Raw genomic sequence first — 13,597 nt, forward strand, 5'->3', positions numbered from 1 at the left:
AAGAACCACAGTCACAATATGTAGCGATCTGGTTTACTTGTGCCCTGCAGTTAGGTTTGCTGTATTTTTTTTAAGTTACTGTGTCGTGGAAAGAATGGGGCCATCAAGGTAGGAGGTACCTTTCTCTGAAGGGAGGAGAGAACTTCCACTTTGACTATGACCCTGTCGGAATAAGATTGAAGTCGGCAAACCCTAAAGGCTTCCATAGCCTCGGCAACTCATGACTAGAGCCTAGGGAGATTACTGACACCATAAACACGAGTGTTAAATTGTTAAATAAACATCAAGAGTCACTGTGTACTTACGTCCCATGTGGGATCTGTCCTTAATGGGTTGTCCAATGTGAAGTAATGATATAGCTAGTACTGAAACAGTATTTTTACACTTTGTGTTTCTGTGTGGGTGCAAACTGATGAAATCTTTACTTAGTATATACTGAATCGATCTCCTGTATATAAAGATAATTGAAAATGAAAAAAAAAAAAAACCTTGGTGTTAAATTGGAAATTACATAGAAAATTAATCAATTTAAAAAAAAATCATGCAGGATCTCTGTCATTAATGTGCTGTACACTGTTATTTAATGCTATAACTAGTACTCCAACAGTATTTTTTCACTTTGTGTTGCTATATGGGGCAAACTGTTGAAATCTTTATATATACTAAACTGATTTTCTGTATATAAAGAGAATTGAAAATGAATCTTGATGTAAATGGAAGGGGAGAGCGAGTGTGAAAGGGGAGGGTTGCAGGTGGGAGGGAAGTTATGGGGGGGAAGCCATTGTAATCCATAAGCTGTACTTTGGAAATTTATATTCATTAAATAAAAGATAAAAAAAAAAAAATCCAGCCACCGCAGCACTAAAAAAAAAAAAGGTTACTGGGTCAATTCTGAGCACACATATGGTTGTACTGCTTCATGGAATTTAATTTGTTGCTTCTATGTGCTTTTTTAAAAAATTAGTATTTAAAGCTGGCACCGTGGCTCAATAGGCTAATCCTCTGCCTTGCGGCGCTGGCACACCGGGTTCTAGTCCTGGTCGGGGCACCGGATTCTATCCCGGTTGCCCCTCTTCCAGGCCAGCTCTCTGCTATGGCCCAGGAAGGCTGTGGAGGATGGCCCAAGTGCTTGGGCCCTGCACCCCATGAGAGACCAGGAGGAAGCACCTGGTTCCTGGCTTCGGATCAGCGCGGTGCACCGCCCGCGGCGGCCATTGGAGGGTGAACCACTGGCAAAGGAAGACCTTTCAATCTGTCTCTCTCTCTCTCACTGTCCACTCAGCCTGTCAAAAAATTTAAAAAAAAATAGTATTTAAAATATAGTAATGCACTGGATGTGTTCCATTTTATTACTCAGTGATTTTCATTGAGTGCCTACTAAAAACTAGACATCCCACAATGTGTTACAAATGAAAAGAGATGGAGAAGACAGGATTATCAAATATGGCTCAACTAATATTACTCAATATCAGGCTAATTAGGCAAAAGCAGCAAGAACACTTCATAAATTGATTGCTATGTATACAAATATAGTCTGTGCTTTATATAAACAGGGAAAATGATACCCAGGAAGACTAAGCACTTGAAGAGGCAGCACTTGACACTGTAACCAAAATCTTCTGACACTCTCTTTCCATTACACAACTGGGATTAAAATGCGGAGGATAAATTGACCATTCTTATGTTTAAAACTTTCAAATACAATATGCAAAAATCCAGAAGATGTTGAGTTCAGATGCTAAGGGATAGTTAGTAGGCAAAACTAGCTACTGAGGGGTCGGTGCCATGGCTCACTTGGTTAATCCTCCGCCTGTGGTGCCGGCATCCCATATGGGTGCCGGATTCTGTCCCAGTTGCTCCTCTTCCAGTCTAGCTCTCTGCTGTGGCTCAGGAAGGCAGTGGAGAATGGCCCAGGTCCTTGGGACCTGCACCCCACGGGAGACCAGGAGGAAGCACCTGGCTCCTGGCTTCAGATCGGTGCAGCGCAGGCCACAGTGGCTATTTGGGGAGTGAACCAACAGAAGGAAGACCTTTCACTCTGTCTCTCTCACTGTCTACAACTCTACCTGTCAAATAAATAAAAATTAAAAAAAAAAAAAAAACTAGCTACTGAGAGAGGGAAGGTACACTTAGTGATGTACTCTTTCCTGTGCAACTACCAATGAGAAAGCTTTTACTAACTGAAAAGAACAAGTTGCTGCAATCTAAAGGCAGCTGCATTCATAAATAGGTCACCCTGTCTACGTGAAGCTATCATGATCCCTCACATAGAACTGCAGCATCACAGAATTCTGGAGCCAAAGATGTGCAAGAATGTCAATCAGCATCCACAGTGAGGCCAAAACACCAAACCAATAACTCTGCTCTAGCAGGCGAGACTTTTGCAGTGCTATCTCAACCGACGACATTCTAGGGCTGCTTCTCCACGCGCATCTTCTGGCCTGGTCATGGGAGATCTGTCCTCTTGTTCCCTTGACGAGGTCTGCATTTCCACACCCCCATCAGTATCCTCCCTTCATCTACAGTGTTCATCGGCCAACCCTGCTGGAGAAAAGACTCGCCATGCCTCAGAATCCATTAAACCCACTCTGCTCTGGGAAGCCGTCCTCAATTGCCCTAAGGACATTTTCCCTGGGGGGGGGGGGGGGGTGTTACATTTCATTTCTCTTGCTGGCACTTCACCAGTTGGATTCTATTTGTGTGTGTATAGGTTTTTTCTTCATCTGTGAGCCACCAAATGGTAGAATATTCCGACCCCAATGCAAGAACTAGAATAAAATTAGCATCCAAAGGATTAAATCCTACTACCCCAGTTTAATTTACGTCATGTAAATTTACTTAGGAAATTTGATGTCCAGAGAAATCAGGGAGCTGTCAATCCGAGAGCAGGCCAATGAGCGAGTTGAGGTAAGAGAGGACGCTCCTAGTCTACTAGCTTCCAAGGGGGCAGAGGCTGGCGTGGTGGAGTCTGGAGTACCAAACCCACCCTTCTTGGCTCTCCGCCTGACATTTTACTCCACGTCTGACTGCTGCCTGGTATTGCTGGCAACGTCAGTTTTCCTCAGTAACAAAGACTTCCCAGTTCAGAACACATCCATATGTGGCTAATAGGAAAAGCGAGTAGAAGTCCAACATGATAAACAGGGGGGCATGTCAAACTCCTATTCCACCCATGAAAAACCTACTCATAATTCTGTAGGGAGCAGAGGCAGAGCTCATTTGGAAAATGTGACCCGTAGCCCACATTTCAACACAGTGAAATGCTTTATCCCCTATTGCTCCTGCCACACCAGGAACTTTCTAGATGTAATTATTTAATCCCCAGCCAAAAGCTTGTGTACAATGAAACTCCCAGAAAATGTTTTCCCTGGTGAAGTGTTCAAATACCAGCTCCACAGAAAACATTTTTAAAAGCTTTCCGTGACATTTTTCTACACCATGTTCTCACACTTGAAATGCCATATTTAAATATTCATCATTAAGAGCATCTCGTAAAATACAGTCCTGCCTAGCAATTTACATCATTTGACTGTGCAAACTTTTGTGGGAGAGGGGAGGGTGGGCAGAGGGAAACATTTCCACTTTCATTTTGTTAGAATTTTTAACCATCTTCTTCCATTTCACAGTTTGGATAACTTTGTGCTGATAATTTCTGCTATCCATTGCTGCTGGATTTTTCTCCCAGTGAGTAAGTTGATTTCATACGAGTTCTTGTGGAATTCATCGGTGACTCACTCTGAAGGGCCAAAGAAAACCCACAGATCACATGAGCATTTTCGATATTGTGTGAGCTTCCCTGCAAAACAACAGTGCAGGCCTTGGCGGTGACGACTGTACAGAATGAATGTAATCAGACACTGGTGTGCACGTCTAACAAGGGTTAATGTGCTAAACCTGTGTATGTCATCACACATACACGCACACACAAACACACACACAGTTAAGGCCAACTATGGAAGGTCAACATTGGTTCCAAACCCGGGGTGAGGACACAGAGCAAAATCAAAGCATGAGCCACACAGAGCAAGGGTTTCCGTTCCCAACAGATTTAACAAAGCGCTCCCCACCCCATCTTGTCTATGTCCCACCACGCAGTGTAGAGAAGAGAGAGAAACCAACCGCAGTCAAATAAAACGTGACTCTTAGGAAACTCAGTGCCCGCTCCCAGGGACTGGACCCTCTGGATCCTGACTGCATGGCGCTGCCTCATGAGTCCACAGCCCGTCCCTGGGGCGTCTACCTCTCCACGCTCCGCTTTGACAGGAACACGGAACAGGCGTCCAGCGTGGCGGTGGGTGTGCATAAACGCCAGCCAGCTGCGAGGGAGCTGCACCCGACTGTAAGACAACACGCCGGGCACCTGGGGGGCGGGGGGGGGGCAGGAAGGAGGTACGGCAGGGAGCAGGTTGGTGGTCTTCCAGTCTCACAGACACCACGTGGCAGCTTATTTTAGAAAACCCTGGGAAACAGAAGGAAGTTGAGCCAATGGGAAGAGAAGGCAAGGAGGCCGAATTGCATAGACTGAAATCAACACCTGACACTCTGTAAGAAGGTCCTTTATCCATTCAACTAGCCCCTGGGTGCAGCGCACCACCCTGGAGATGGTCCCCGGGAGGCAGGGAGGCACGCGGTGTAGACAGCCCCGGGGCGGGGGTGCCATCCGGGACACGGTGCAGAAGGAACACACAGAAAGGGGGAAGGGGTGCATGCCAAGCAGCCTGGTCTGCGGGGTGAAGAGGAGGAGCAGCAAGGGCAGGGGTGGGCAGAGCCGGGGAGGGAAGGCGCTTACCAGGCCACCTCCACAGGTGCTGAAAGAGGCCAGGGAGCCCGGGTGCCGCAGCACCGCCCCGGTGTAAAAGCAGGCGGCGTCGGGCGGCGCGGGAGGGCGCGGAGCGGCCGCCGCCCCCGTGGGGCCGGGGCCCGGGCTCGGCCGCTGTTCCACCGCGAAGCGCGGCGCCAGGAAGCGGCTGTCTCTCCGCAGCAGCAGGTACAGGTCCCGGGAGAAGGCCGGGATCCTCAGCAACACCTCGTCGCCGTCGGGCTCGGCGGGCTGGGCCGGGGCCGGGGGCGGGGCCGGGGGCGGCTGCCACGAGGCCGGGGCGCCCGCGCCGCTGGCTCCCCTCGGCAGCTCCTGCGACTCGAGCTCCTCGTCCTCCTCACCCCCCTGCGGCGGCGACGGGGGCCGGGGCCGGGCCTCAGCCCCCGCGGGCTCCTCCAGGGGCGCCGGGGCCACCGAGCGCACCTCGCGGGAGCTGCCCGCAGCCTGCGCCCGGGCGCCTCCGCCGGCCGCCGCGCCGCGCACCCAGCCCGGGTCCGCGCTGCCCCCGCTGCCGCTGGCCGCGTCCACCGGCTCCCGGCGCCAGAGTGCAGGAAACACGACCTCCCACTCCTCGCGGTCGGGGGCGAACTGCAGCCCTGCAGGCGGGGCAGACAGAGAAATGCAGGGCGTGAAGCGCCGCGGTTGCAGGAGCGCCGGCGTGCCCGGGCTCGCGGTCCGCACGGAGACGCGGCGCTCGCGCCAGTGCGACGGGGACCACCCGCCCCCGGCCCCGCCGCCCCGCAGCCCCGCGACCGGGCTGGAGGCGCGATGCCATGGGGGAGGGGGCGGCCGAGGTGGGCGAGCGCGCTCGGCGGCGGCGGCACAGAAAACCCCGGGGCAGAGGCTGCAGCCCAGCGCAGCGCACGCCACGGCGCTCAGTGTGTGTCGCGGCACGCCTCCCACTTTTCCTCCAGGTGCCGTAAATGCGCCTTTGCCACGGTTACCGCTCTCGGGCGGAGGCAAACTCCGCTGCACAGACGGCTACCACGAGGCCGCGAGCAGCGCGCCCGGCGTCCGAGCTCGGCCCCGCAGCTGCACGCCCATCCCCGCTCCGCACGCGCCGGGCGGCACCAGCCCTGCCCACCCGTGTGTGCTCGCTCTCCTCTCGGGGAAGCCGAGAACTTACCTGCCACGAGCCCACTCGACAGGAAGCCCAGCTGGTAGAGCAGGCAGCAGCAGCAGCAGATGCGAGTCGGCCGCATCTCGCGGCTCCGGCCCGCGGCCGCCGCCTCTGGCCCCGCGGGCGCAGCCGCCTCCCCGGAGCGCTGGGAGGCCGGGCGGCGAATTTGCCCGGGCCCTTTGTCTGCCGCGCGGGGCGGGGGGTGGTGGGGGGAGCCGAGGGACTCCCGGAGGCCGCCGGAGCTCGGGCGGGGACGGACGGGGCGGGGGCGGGCGGTCGGGGGGGGAGCGAGGAAGGCAGCGCCGCGGCCCGGAGCGCCCCGGCTCCCTGGCGAGTTAGGTGAGGAGTCCGCTCTGGTGCTCGTGGCACGTTGCACGAGCCTCCGCGGCCGAGCTAGGCGAGCGGCGAGCCCCGCCGGGCGGACCCGCGGTCAGGGGCGCGCAGCGTGCGCAGTGCTGCCCCGGGCGCCGCACCTCGGTGTGCGGAGCTCCGCACACTCGCGCGGGAGGCCGCTGCGCTCAGAGGGGACGAGTGCAGGGTAGGAGAGGACACACTGGCGCGGTGGGTGTGGAGGAGCAAAAAAAAAAAAAAAAAAAAATCAAGCCGATCCAACAACAACAACAAAAAAAGGACCAAGGGGTGCCCGCCAAGCGTGACGTTGCGGGACAAAGGTCCCAGAACACCGCACACGTGCTCACGCGCCGCGCTGGGTGGGGTGGGGAACCTAAATTCCCTGGCCTCACTCCTGATTGGCCGCGCGGCAAGTCGCTATTTGCATCCGCACCTCCTGTGGCCGCCGGCGGAGGTGCGTGCAGGTAGCCGGGCCTCGGCGGGCTCCTCCAAGGGTTCGAGTCTGTCCCGGGCGCAGACAGCCCTCGTAGCAAAACTTGATACAGACCCGACACGGCGCTGGCGCCGCTTTACCGGAGGCCTTTGGTGTGTCCGCCGGGCCTTGTCAGGGGGGCGTTTTCCAAGTCTGGGGATCAGGTAATTCGTCATGGGTGGGCTTGGGGGGCTCCCGGGCCAACACGAGGCGCCCCGACAGGGCAGCGCCTCCGGTCCCACCTAGCTTTCCGGCTGTGTGTGTGTGTCCCCCTCTCCCTCCTTCTCTCCCTCTCTCTCTCCTTTCCTCCCACTCCTGCTAAGGGAGGATAAACTTAGCTCAGTATCACATCCTGTTTTCCTAAGACCCCAGACCAGGTGAGACAATTTGGCCTTTTGTCCTTGACAAAGGGATATCGCTACTTCTGCGCTCTTTGGGGGCAACCCAACCACAAATATTCTACTACATTTACGGCACCTTCTCTCCCTTCCAGACTTCCCCCTCAGCCACATGGAGCCATCGCATCAGGATGTCTGATCAAATCTGTCCCGCCATTGGCATCTTCGGGCTGAGGCCAGATACCTAGAAATGAGAGTTAATGCAAAATCAGCTTTAAAAAAAATCCAAGCCCTGAGGTTGGTTCCTTCGCATTCTTTGTTGTTTTACCTTCTGCTGCCCGTGTCAAAGGTGACCACTATGCCTTTAAGGGAGGCAGACTATCTTATTTCAAAGGCAAGCCATTGTTTGAATAAGCCGGCTCCTAGAATACTTTGACTTTTCTGGAGTTGAAAAGCAAACACAAAGACCCTCTAGGTGAGTTTCTCCAGCGTGTTGTGTCTGCAAGCCTATCTTGTGAAAGTCTTGAAAACTGGAGTAACAAGGGGGCAAGTTAAAGATTCTCAAAAAATACCTGGGTTTCCCAGGACCTTGCTTGTGAGCACTCAATTATATGGACTTAAAACCAGGCAAGAGCTCAGAGGTAGTTAATTTTGAAGAAGGACATCAGGCTCTTAAGATTAAAAGTTCCTTTCAGTGAAACAGCTCAGTAGGATATTGGTCTTAAATAAAATCTTTTTCACATCTGTTTTTAGCAATACTGACAACAACAACAACAGAAATATGGCAGGGATGCTTATTGTAAGTATTCATTGAAATCCATTTGTGATTTTTAAAAACTAAGCTAGACAATTAAGTTTATATATACTTAAAAAACGCAAGTGGCCAAAATAAGTTCCCATCCTTGCTTTTTTTTCCCCCCAGTGATGCACAAATCCCTCCAATCCCTCACAGTACAAGTTAATAATAACTGTTACAGAGAAGTTTGCCGAGTTCCCAGCCTGCTCTGCTCTTTCTTCCACTTGAAGCACTGTGGTAATTTATTGGGACTTTTTCAAAGGCTTCCTCAGCCTTTCGGGTTGGAATAATTTGTATACTTGTTTCTCCTACCAGACAATCAATTTTTTGAAGGGTAGGAATGATTTCTTTCATGTCTCTTTTTTACATCACCCTGCCTAATTCAATGATTTACTTTGTCTCAGTGTGGAAATTCTCAGAAAGTTCTCCAAGAGGCCCTAGAAGGTGATGGAAATTGATTCCTTCATGGCATTGTCCAATTCCAATTGCTTAATCCAGGGTTACAACACTTGCTCTGCTGATGACCAACCACTATCAGCATGATTTATCTGGCTTCCAGGGAGAGCAAGCCTATTAGAGAAATGACATGTGGGAAATGTTTGTGCTCAAGCTAGGGGAGGCTTGGATGTGCAAATCAGAGCATCAGTTTAACTGGATGTGAGTATGTATGTACATGAAAGAAAGAACGCGTCTGGCTTGAAACTGAGTAAGTCGTGCCTGGAGAAATAGAGGAGAAAAGGCAGGACTGGCCTGTGTGTGCTTTACCCACCTTGGAGCAAAGGAGAGAGCAGCTGGAGAAAATATGTTGGTTAAGACAGGTCACTTCGTATGTCACCAGATGGTAGCTAGCATCAACTGAGCACCGCTTTCGTGATCTCAGAGCAAGGACAGACTGGGAAGAGGGGAATGACGAAGCCCGGGAGTAAGTGGAAACAACTGTTCTCCCGCACAAGGTGCTCACATGTTGCATTTTACAACCCAGGCTTCTCTAGGTACAAAGTTAGCTTTGATGCCTTTAGCCTTTCCTTATTCTCTTCACTCATCAGCACTAAGCCACTCACAATCTAAAGTTAACTTTAAATCCTTTCCCCCCAGGAAAAAAAAATTTAATATCTTGAGAAAATACAAAGAACCCTTTCATGGCATTGCATGAGGACACCAACTCCCAGTGGAACTCGGGTCTCATTCAAGATCTTGGTATAAGCTAGTTCTTCTGGCCAGGATGGACTAACAGGGAGTGGATTTAATGCTTACCTTAAGCAATCAGAAAATACACAAAATGTGTCCAGCTGTGGTTTTCAGGCAGTGGACAACATGCAGTTTAGGATTGCGATCTATGAGGGAGAGCAGCAAAGGCGCTGACCTCTTCCAGTTCCCCGGCTAGCTTCCCAGCTGGAGGCAGTGCTGGGCTTCAGCGTAGCCCTGAAGACCAGCTGAGCTGAGGTAGAGCAAGGTGGCCGAAATTTCCAGGGCAGCATTCCAGAGAGGAGGGAGTTGCCTCTGGAGTGTATCTGCTAGGCAGGGCTGCCCGACAAGCCCAGCAGTTCAAAACAACTAGCATTTATCATCCCATATAGTTTCTGAGGGTTGAGCCTCCAGGAGGGACTAAGTGAAATGTTTCTGGGTCAAGGTCATTCACAAGATGGCAGTCAACTCTGCCAAAGCTATGGGTTCAGAGACTTAACTGGAGGTGGCAGTTCTGTTCCCAGCCTGCATGATTGTTGGCAGGAAGCTCAGAAACCTGTTACATGGCCCTCTCCGTAGGGTTGCCTATGACATATAATTCCTCGGAGCAAATGATCAGAGAAAGACTGCCTGTGTTCTTACAACTTGATCTCAAAAGTGGCATGCCATCACGTATATCATATTCTCTCTGTATGAGAGCAGCCGCTAAGTTCTGGCCACATTCAAAGTGAGCAATATCCGAAAATTCGCAAAAATATTTTGAAAACAAATCACTGTCTTTCCCTGGCCCTAAATTATTTGTAATCCCTCTGTGTGTGACATACATTCATCCTCTTCCAAGTCTCTCTAAAGAGTCATCCTACAACAGCATCAACTCCAAGTCCAGAAACTCATTGCCTTGCCTTGAAGTATGCGTGAGTGGGCTCCTATGGTCCCCTAAGTGACACTCCTTGTACTCGTGGAGAGATCCCACTGTAGGCTTGTGAAACCGAAGGAACAATCCATTTGCGTCCCACACACCCAGTATACTGTCTTGGGACAAGCATGTGACAACTGCTATTGACATTTCTGTTCAAAAAGGAGGAAAGGAGACAAAATTAGGAGTCATATGGTTGTGTTTACACAAATCTATATATGATAAAATTTCTTAGATACACACAATAGTGATATCCAACTCAGCTCTCTGCAGTTTACTTAATACTGTTGTGCTAATGTCAGTAACCTAGTTTTGATGATGTGCTATGGTTATAGAAAACCTTATCATTGACAGAAATTGTATGAAAGACTTCAGAAATATCTGTATTATCATTTCACATTTTAGTCCAAAATTATTTCAAGACAAAATCTAAAGAAGTGCTTCTTTTTTGTTAAAGATTTATGTATGTATGTATTCAGAAGGCAGAGTTATAGAGACACCAAGACAGAAACTTCCATCCACTGGTTCCCTTTTCAAATGTCCAGGCTGAAGCCAGGAACCTGGAACTCCACTCATCCATGTCTCCCATGTGAATGGCAGGTGCCCAAGGGCTTGGACCATCTTCTGCTGCTTTCACAGGTGCATTAGCAGAGAGCTGGATAGGAAGTTGAACAGCCAGAACTCGAACTGGCACCCATAAGGATGTCAGCACTGCAGATGACAGCTTAACCTTCTGTGCCACAACACCAGCCCCAGTAAAGCTTCCTTAAGGTACTTTAGCTTTTTCAGTAATATGCTCCTCATTGCCCCATGGCCAGTCCCAAAACCACTGTCACAGTTTAGGTTTTTGTTACAGCAATGGCTATTTTAATATATCAAAATCTGTATTAGTTATCTATTACTGCATAATGAATTACGCCGAAGTGTAGCATCTTGAAACAACAAACATTCTGTTATCTCGTGCAGTTTTTTAGTATTAGAAGTCTGGAAGAGGCTTATCTAGATAGCTCTGGTTCACAATTTCTGAAGTTGAGATTAAATTGCTGGCCAGACCTACAGACTCTAGTCACAAAACAAAATGGCCTGAAACTTCTGGCTTTCCCTAAAGCAGGTGTCCAAGAAGGAGCTAGAGTGCACCCAAATGGAAGTGATAGCATGTTGGTAACCCAGGGACAGAACTGGGGCATCACAACTTCTGCCATTATCGGACAGATAGGGTTGACTAAGTGCAACTTATGGTCAACTGGGAAAGAATTAAAGGAAATCTACCGTGTGATGGGAGGAATAACAAAGAATTTGTGGGCAAACACTTAATACTACCACAAAGAGAGAATTCTAGATGTTTGCCACAAGAACTATAAAGTACCATGTTGTGATTTGTAGATGCGTGTGAAGAAACTACCTACAGCCTTGGGGAGAAAGCAGCAAGCACTGGGCCAAACTAGCAAGAGTGTAAGGACATCATCATACCAGGGGAAGTAGATGCTGTTCCTAAACAACTATCTGCTTAATGCTGTGGCAAGATTGACTTTATAATTAAGGTTCCTGTGTGCCCTTCCCAAAAAGGCTTAAAAACGAGTATAAAAAGGATCCATCTGTTTCCAAGTAAGTTAATTGCCTACCAGAACAAAGCCCATTGTGTTTAAAGGAAAAACAGTATTTTTAAAAACAGAAACAATGTAAAATTCTCATTCTCTGGCATCCAATGAAAAATTCCACACATGCAAAAAGCAGGAAAATGTGACCCATAGCAAAGACAAAAATGTCAATTAGTGAAAACAGATCCAGACATGACAAGTAGTAAGAGAAAAATTCAAGACAAAGTTTTAAACGGCCATTCTAGGTAAGTTGTAAATAAGACAGAAGGAAACATGAGCCTGATGAGGAAGTCTACAAAAAGACTCAGTATAAAATTATAGAGATTAGAAAGGCAATATTTCAGATGAAAAGCTCTTAATGATTGACAGCCAATTAGATAACAGCAAAAGAAAAGATAAGTGAACTTGAAGACACAGAAAAACTACTGGCATAGAGAGACAAGGACAAGAAGCAATGCCTTGAATGTTGATGAGCCATAGGAAAACAACAACATCCAACATAAGAGTGATTAGAGTTCTAGAAGAGAAAAACAAAATGGGAAGAGAAAGTATTTGAAAAAATAATGGCTGAAAAAAATCCAAATTTGATGAAAATTTTAATGCCTATTTACAAGTGCAACATATCTAATAAAAATATGCAAAGGCATAGTAATCAAATTGCTTCAAAAAGCAAAAAAAAAAAAAAAGAAAGAAAATCTAAAAAATAAGCAGAAAACAAAGTTGCATTATGTAAAGAAGCCATTGATAAGAATGGTCACGTACTTCTCACTAAAACCAGTGCAAACAGAAAGATATTTATTCTAGATAAAATCCTGTAGTAGCTAAATAGATAGATACCTTGTAAACATTTCTCCTAGCTTGTGGCTTGCCTTTTCATGTACTAAACAGTATGTTTTAAGACACAAAATTTTTAACTTGGACAGTTCAGTTTTTTAGTTTTCCTTTATGAATTGTCTTTTGATTTCCTATCTAAGAAATTTTTTTTGCTTAGGGGTGGCTCTTTGGCGCATGATTTAAACTTCCATAGGGAATACCCACAACCCATTTTGGAGTGCTCTGGCTGCTGTTGCTGGCATTTGGAAAGTAAAACAGCAGGTGGAAGATTCTCTCTCTCTCTCTCTCTCTCTCTCTCTCTCTCTCTCTCTCCCCCTCCCTCCTTTCTCCTTATAAATAAAATGAAATTAAGTGTATGAAAATTTTTTAAAGTTAAAAAAAATATATTTTTGCCTAAGCCAAGATTAGATCCTTTTCTCCTACATTTTCTTCTACATAGTCTATGGTTTTTGCTCTTATATTTAAGTCTGTGGTTGCTTTTGAGCTAATTCTAGTAATTAGAGTAAGTTAAGGCTCCACGTTCATATCTGTATGTATGAAAATGTAATATCAGTAACTAGGGAAATACACATAAAATACAAATGAAACCCACAGAGAGCCACTGCTATATACCATTTAGAATGGATATAATTAAAAACATTTACAACACCAAATGTTTGCTAGAATGTGGAGCAACTGAAACTCTTGGGCTTTAATTGAGTGAGTGAAAACTAGCGCAGCCCCTTTGGAACAGTCTGGTAGTTTTTAACATTCTTTTAAATACACATTTTTCCATTCAACTCCAGAACCCATTTCTTACATAGTTACCCCAAGAAAATAAATATGTTTAAACACAAAAGACTTGAACTTTCATGCCAGCTAAATTCTTAATGGCCAAAAACTGCAAACAGCTCATATATGCATCCATTAGTGAATAGACAAGATGGAATACATTGTGGTAGTGGAATATTATTGCAGAACAAAAGGAGAGGGACTACTGAAATATGCAACATTATGAATGAATCTCAAAAGTATTATTATAAGTGCAAGAAGTTTCCACTAATATGAAAGTCCAGAAAAGGCAAAACTTAAAATGATAGAAAATATAGCACTGCCAGGAGCCAGGCTGGCCTGAGGCAAAGAAAGTCAAGAGGTGTGAGGAACTTCCTTGGGTGCAGATATGTTTTAT

At 47.8% G+C, this 13,597-nt stretch overlaps 1 protein-coding gene across 1 annotated transcript in view; it reads right to left on the minus strand.

Annotated features, from left to right (window-relative positions):
• ADAMTS19 (ADAM metallopeptidase with thrombospondin type 1 motif 19) overlaps window positions 1–6,938 on the minus strand; it is a 219,411-nt gene extending 212,473 nt beyond the window's left edge. The window contains exons 1-4 of the mRNA XM_062189957.1: window positions 6,716–6,938; window positions 6,316–6,456; window positions 5,946–6,266; window positions 4,790–5,415 (exon numbers count right to left, since the gene is read on the minus strand). Coding sequence (XP_062045941.1) covers window positions 4,790–5,415; window positions 5,946–6,266; window positions 6,316–6,456; window positions 6,716–6,938 — 1,311 coding nt within the window. The remainder of the gene's footprint in view (window positions 1–4,789; window positions 5,416–5,945; window positions 6,267–6,315; window positions 6,457–6,715) is intronic.
• Window positions 6,939–13,597: the final 6,659 nt, after the last annotated feature.

This window comes from Lepus europaeus, chromosome 4 (assembly GCF_033115175.1).
Source record: "Lepus europaeus isolate LE1 chromosome 4, mLepTim1.pri, whole genome shotgun sequence".
In the NCBI taxonomy this organism is placed as follows: Eukaryota; Metazoa; Chordata; class Mammalia; order Lagomorpha; family Leporidae; genus Lepus; species Lepus europaeus.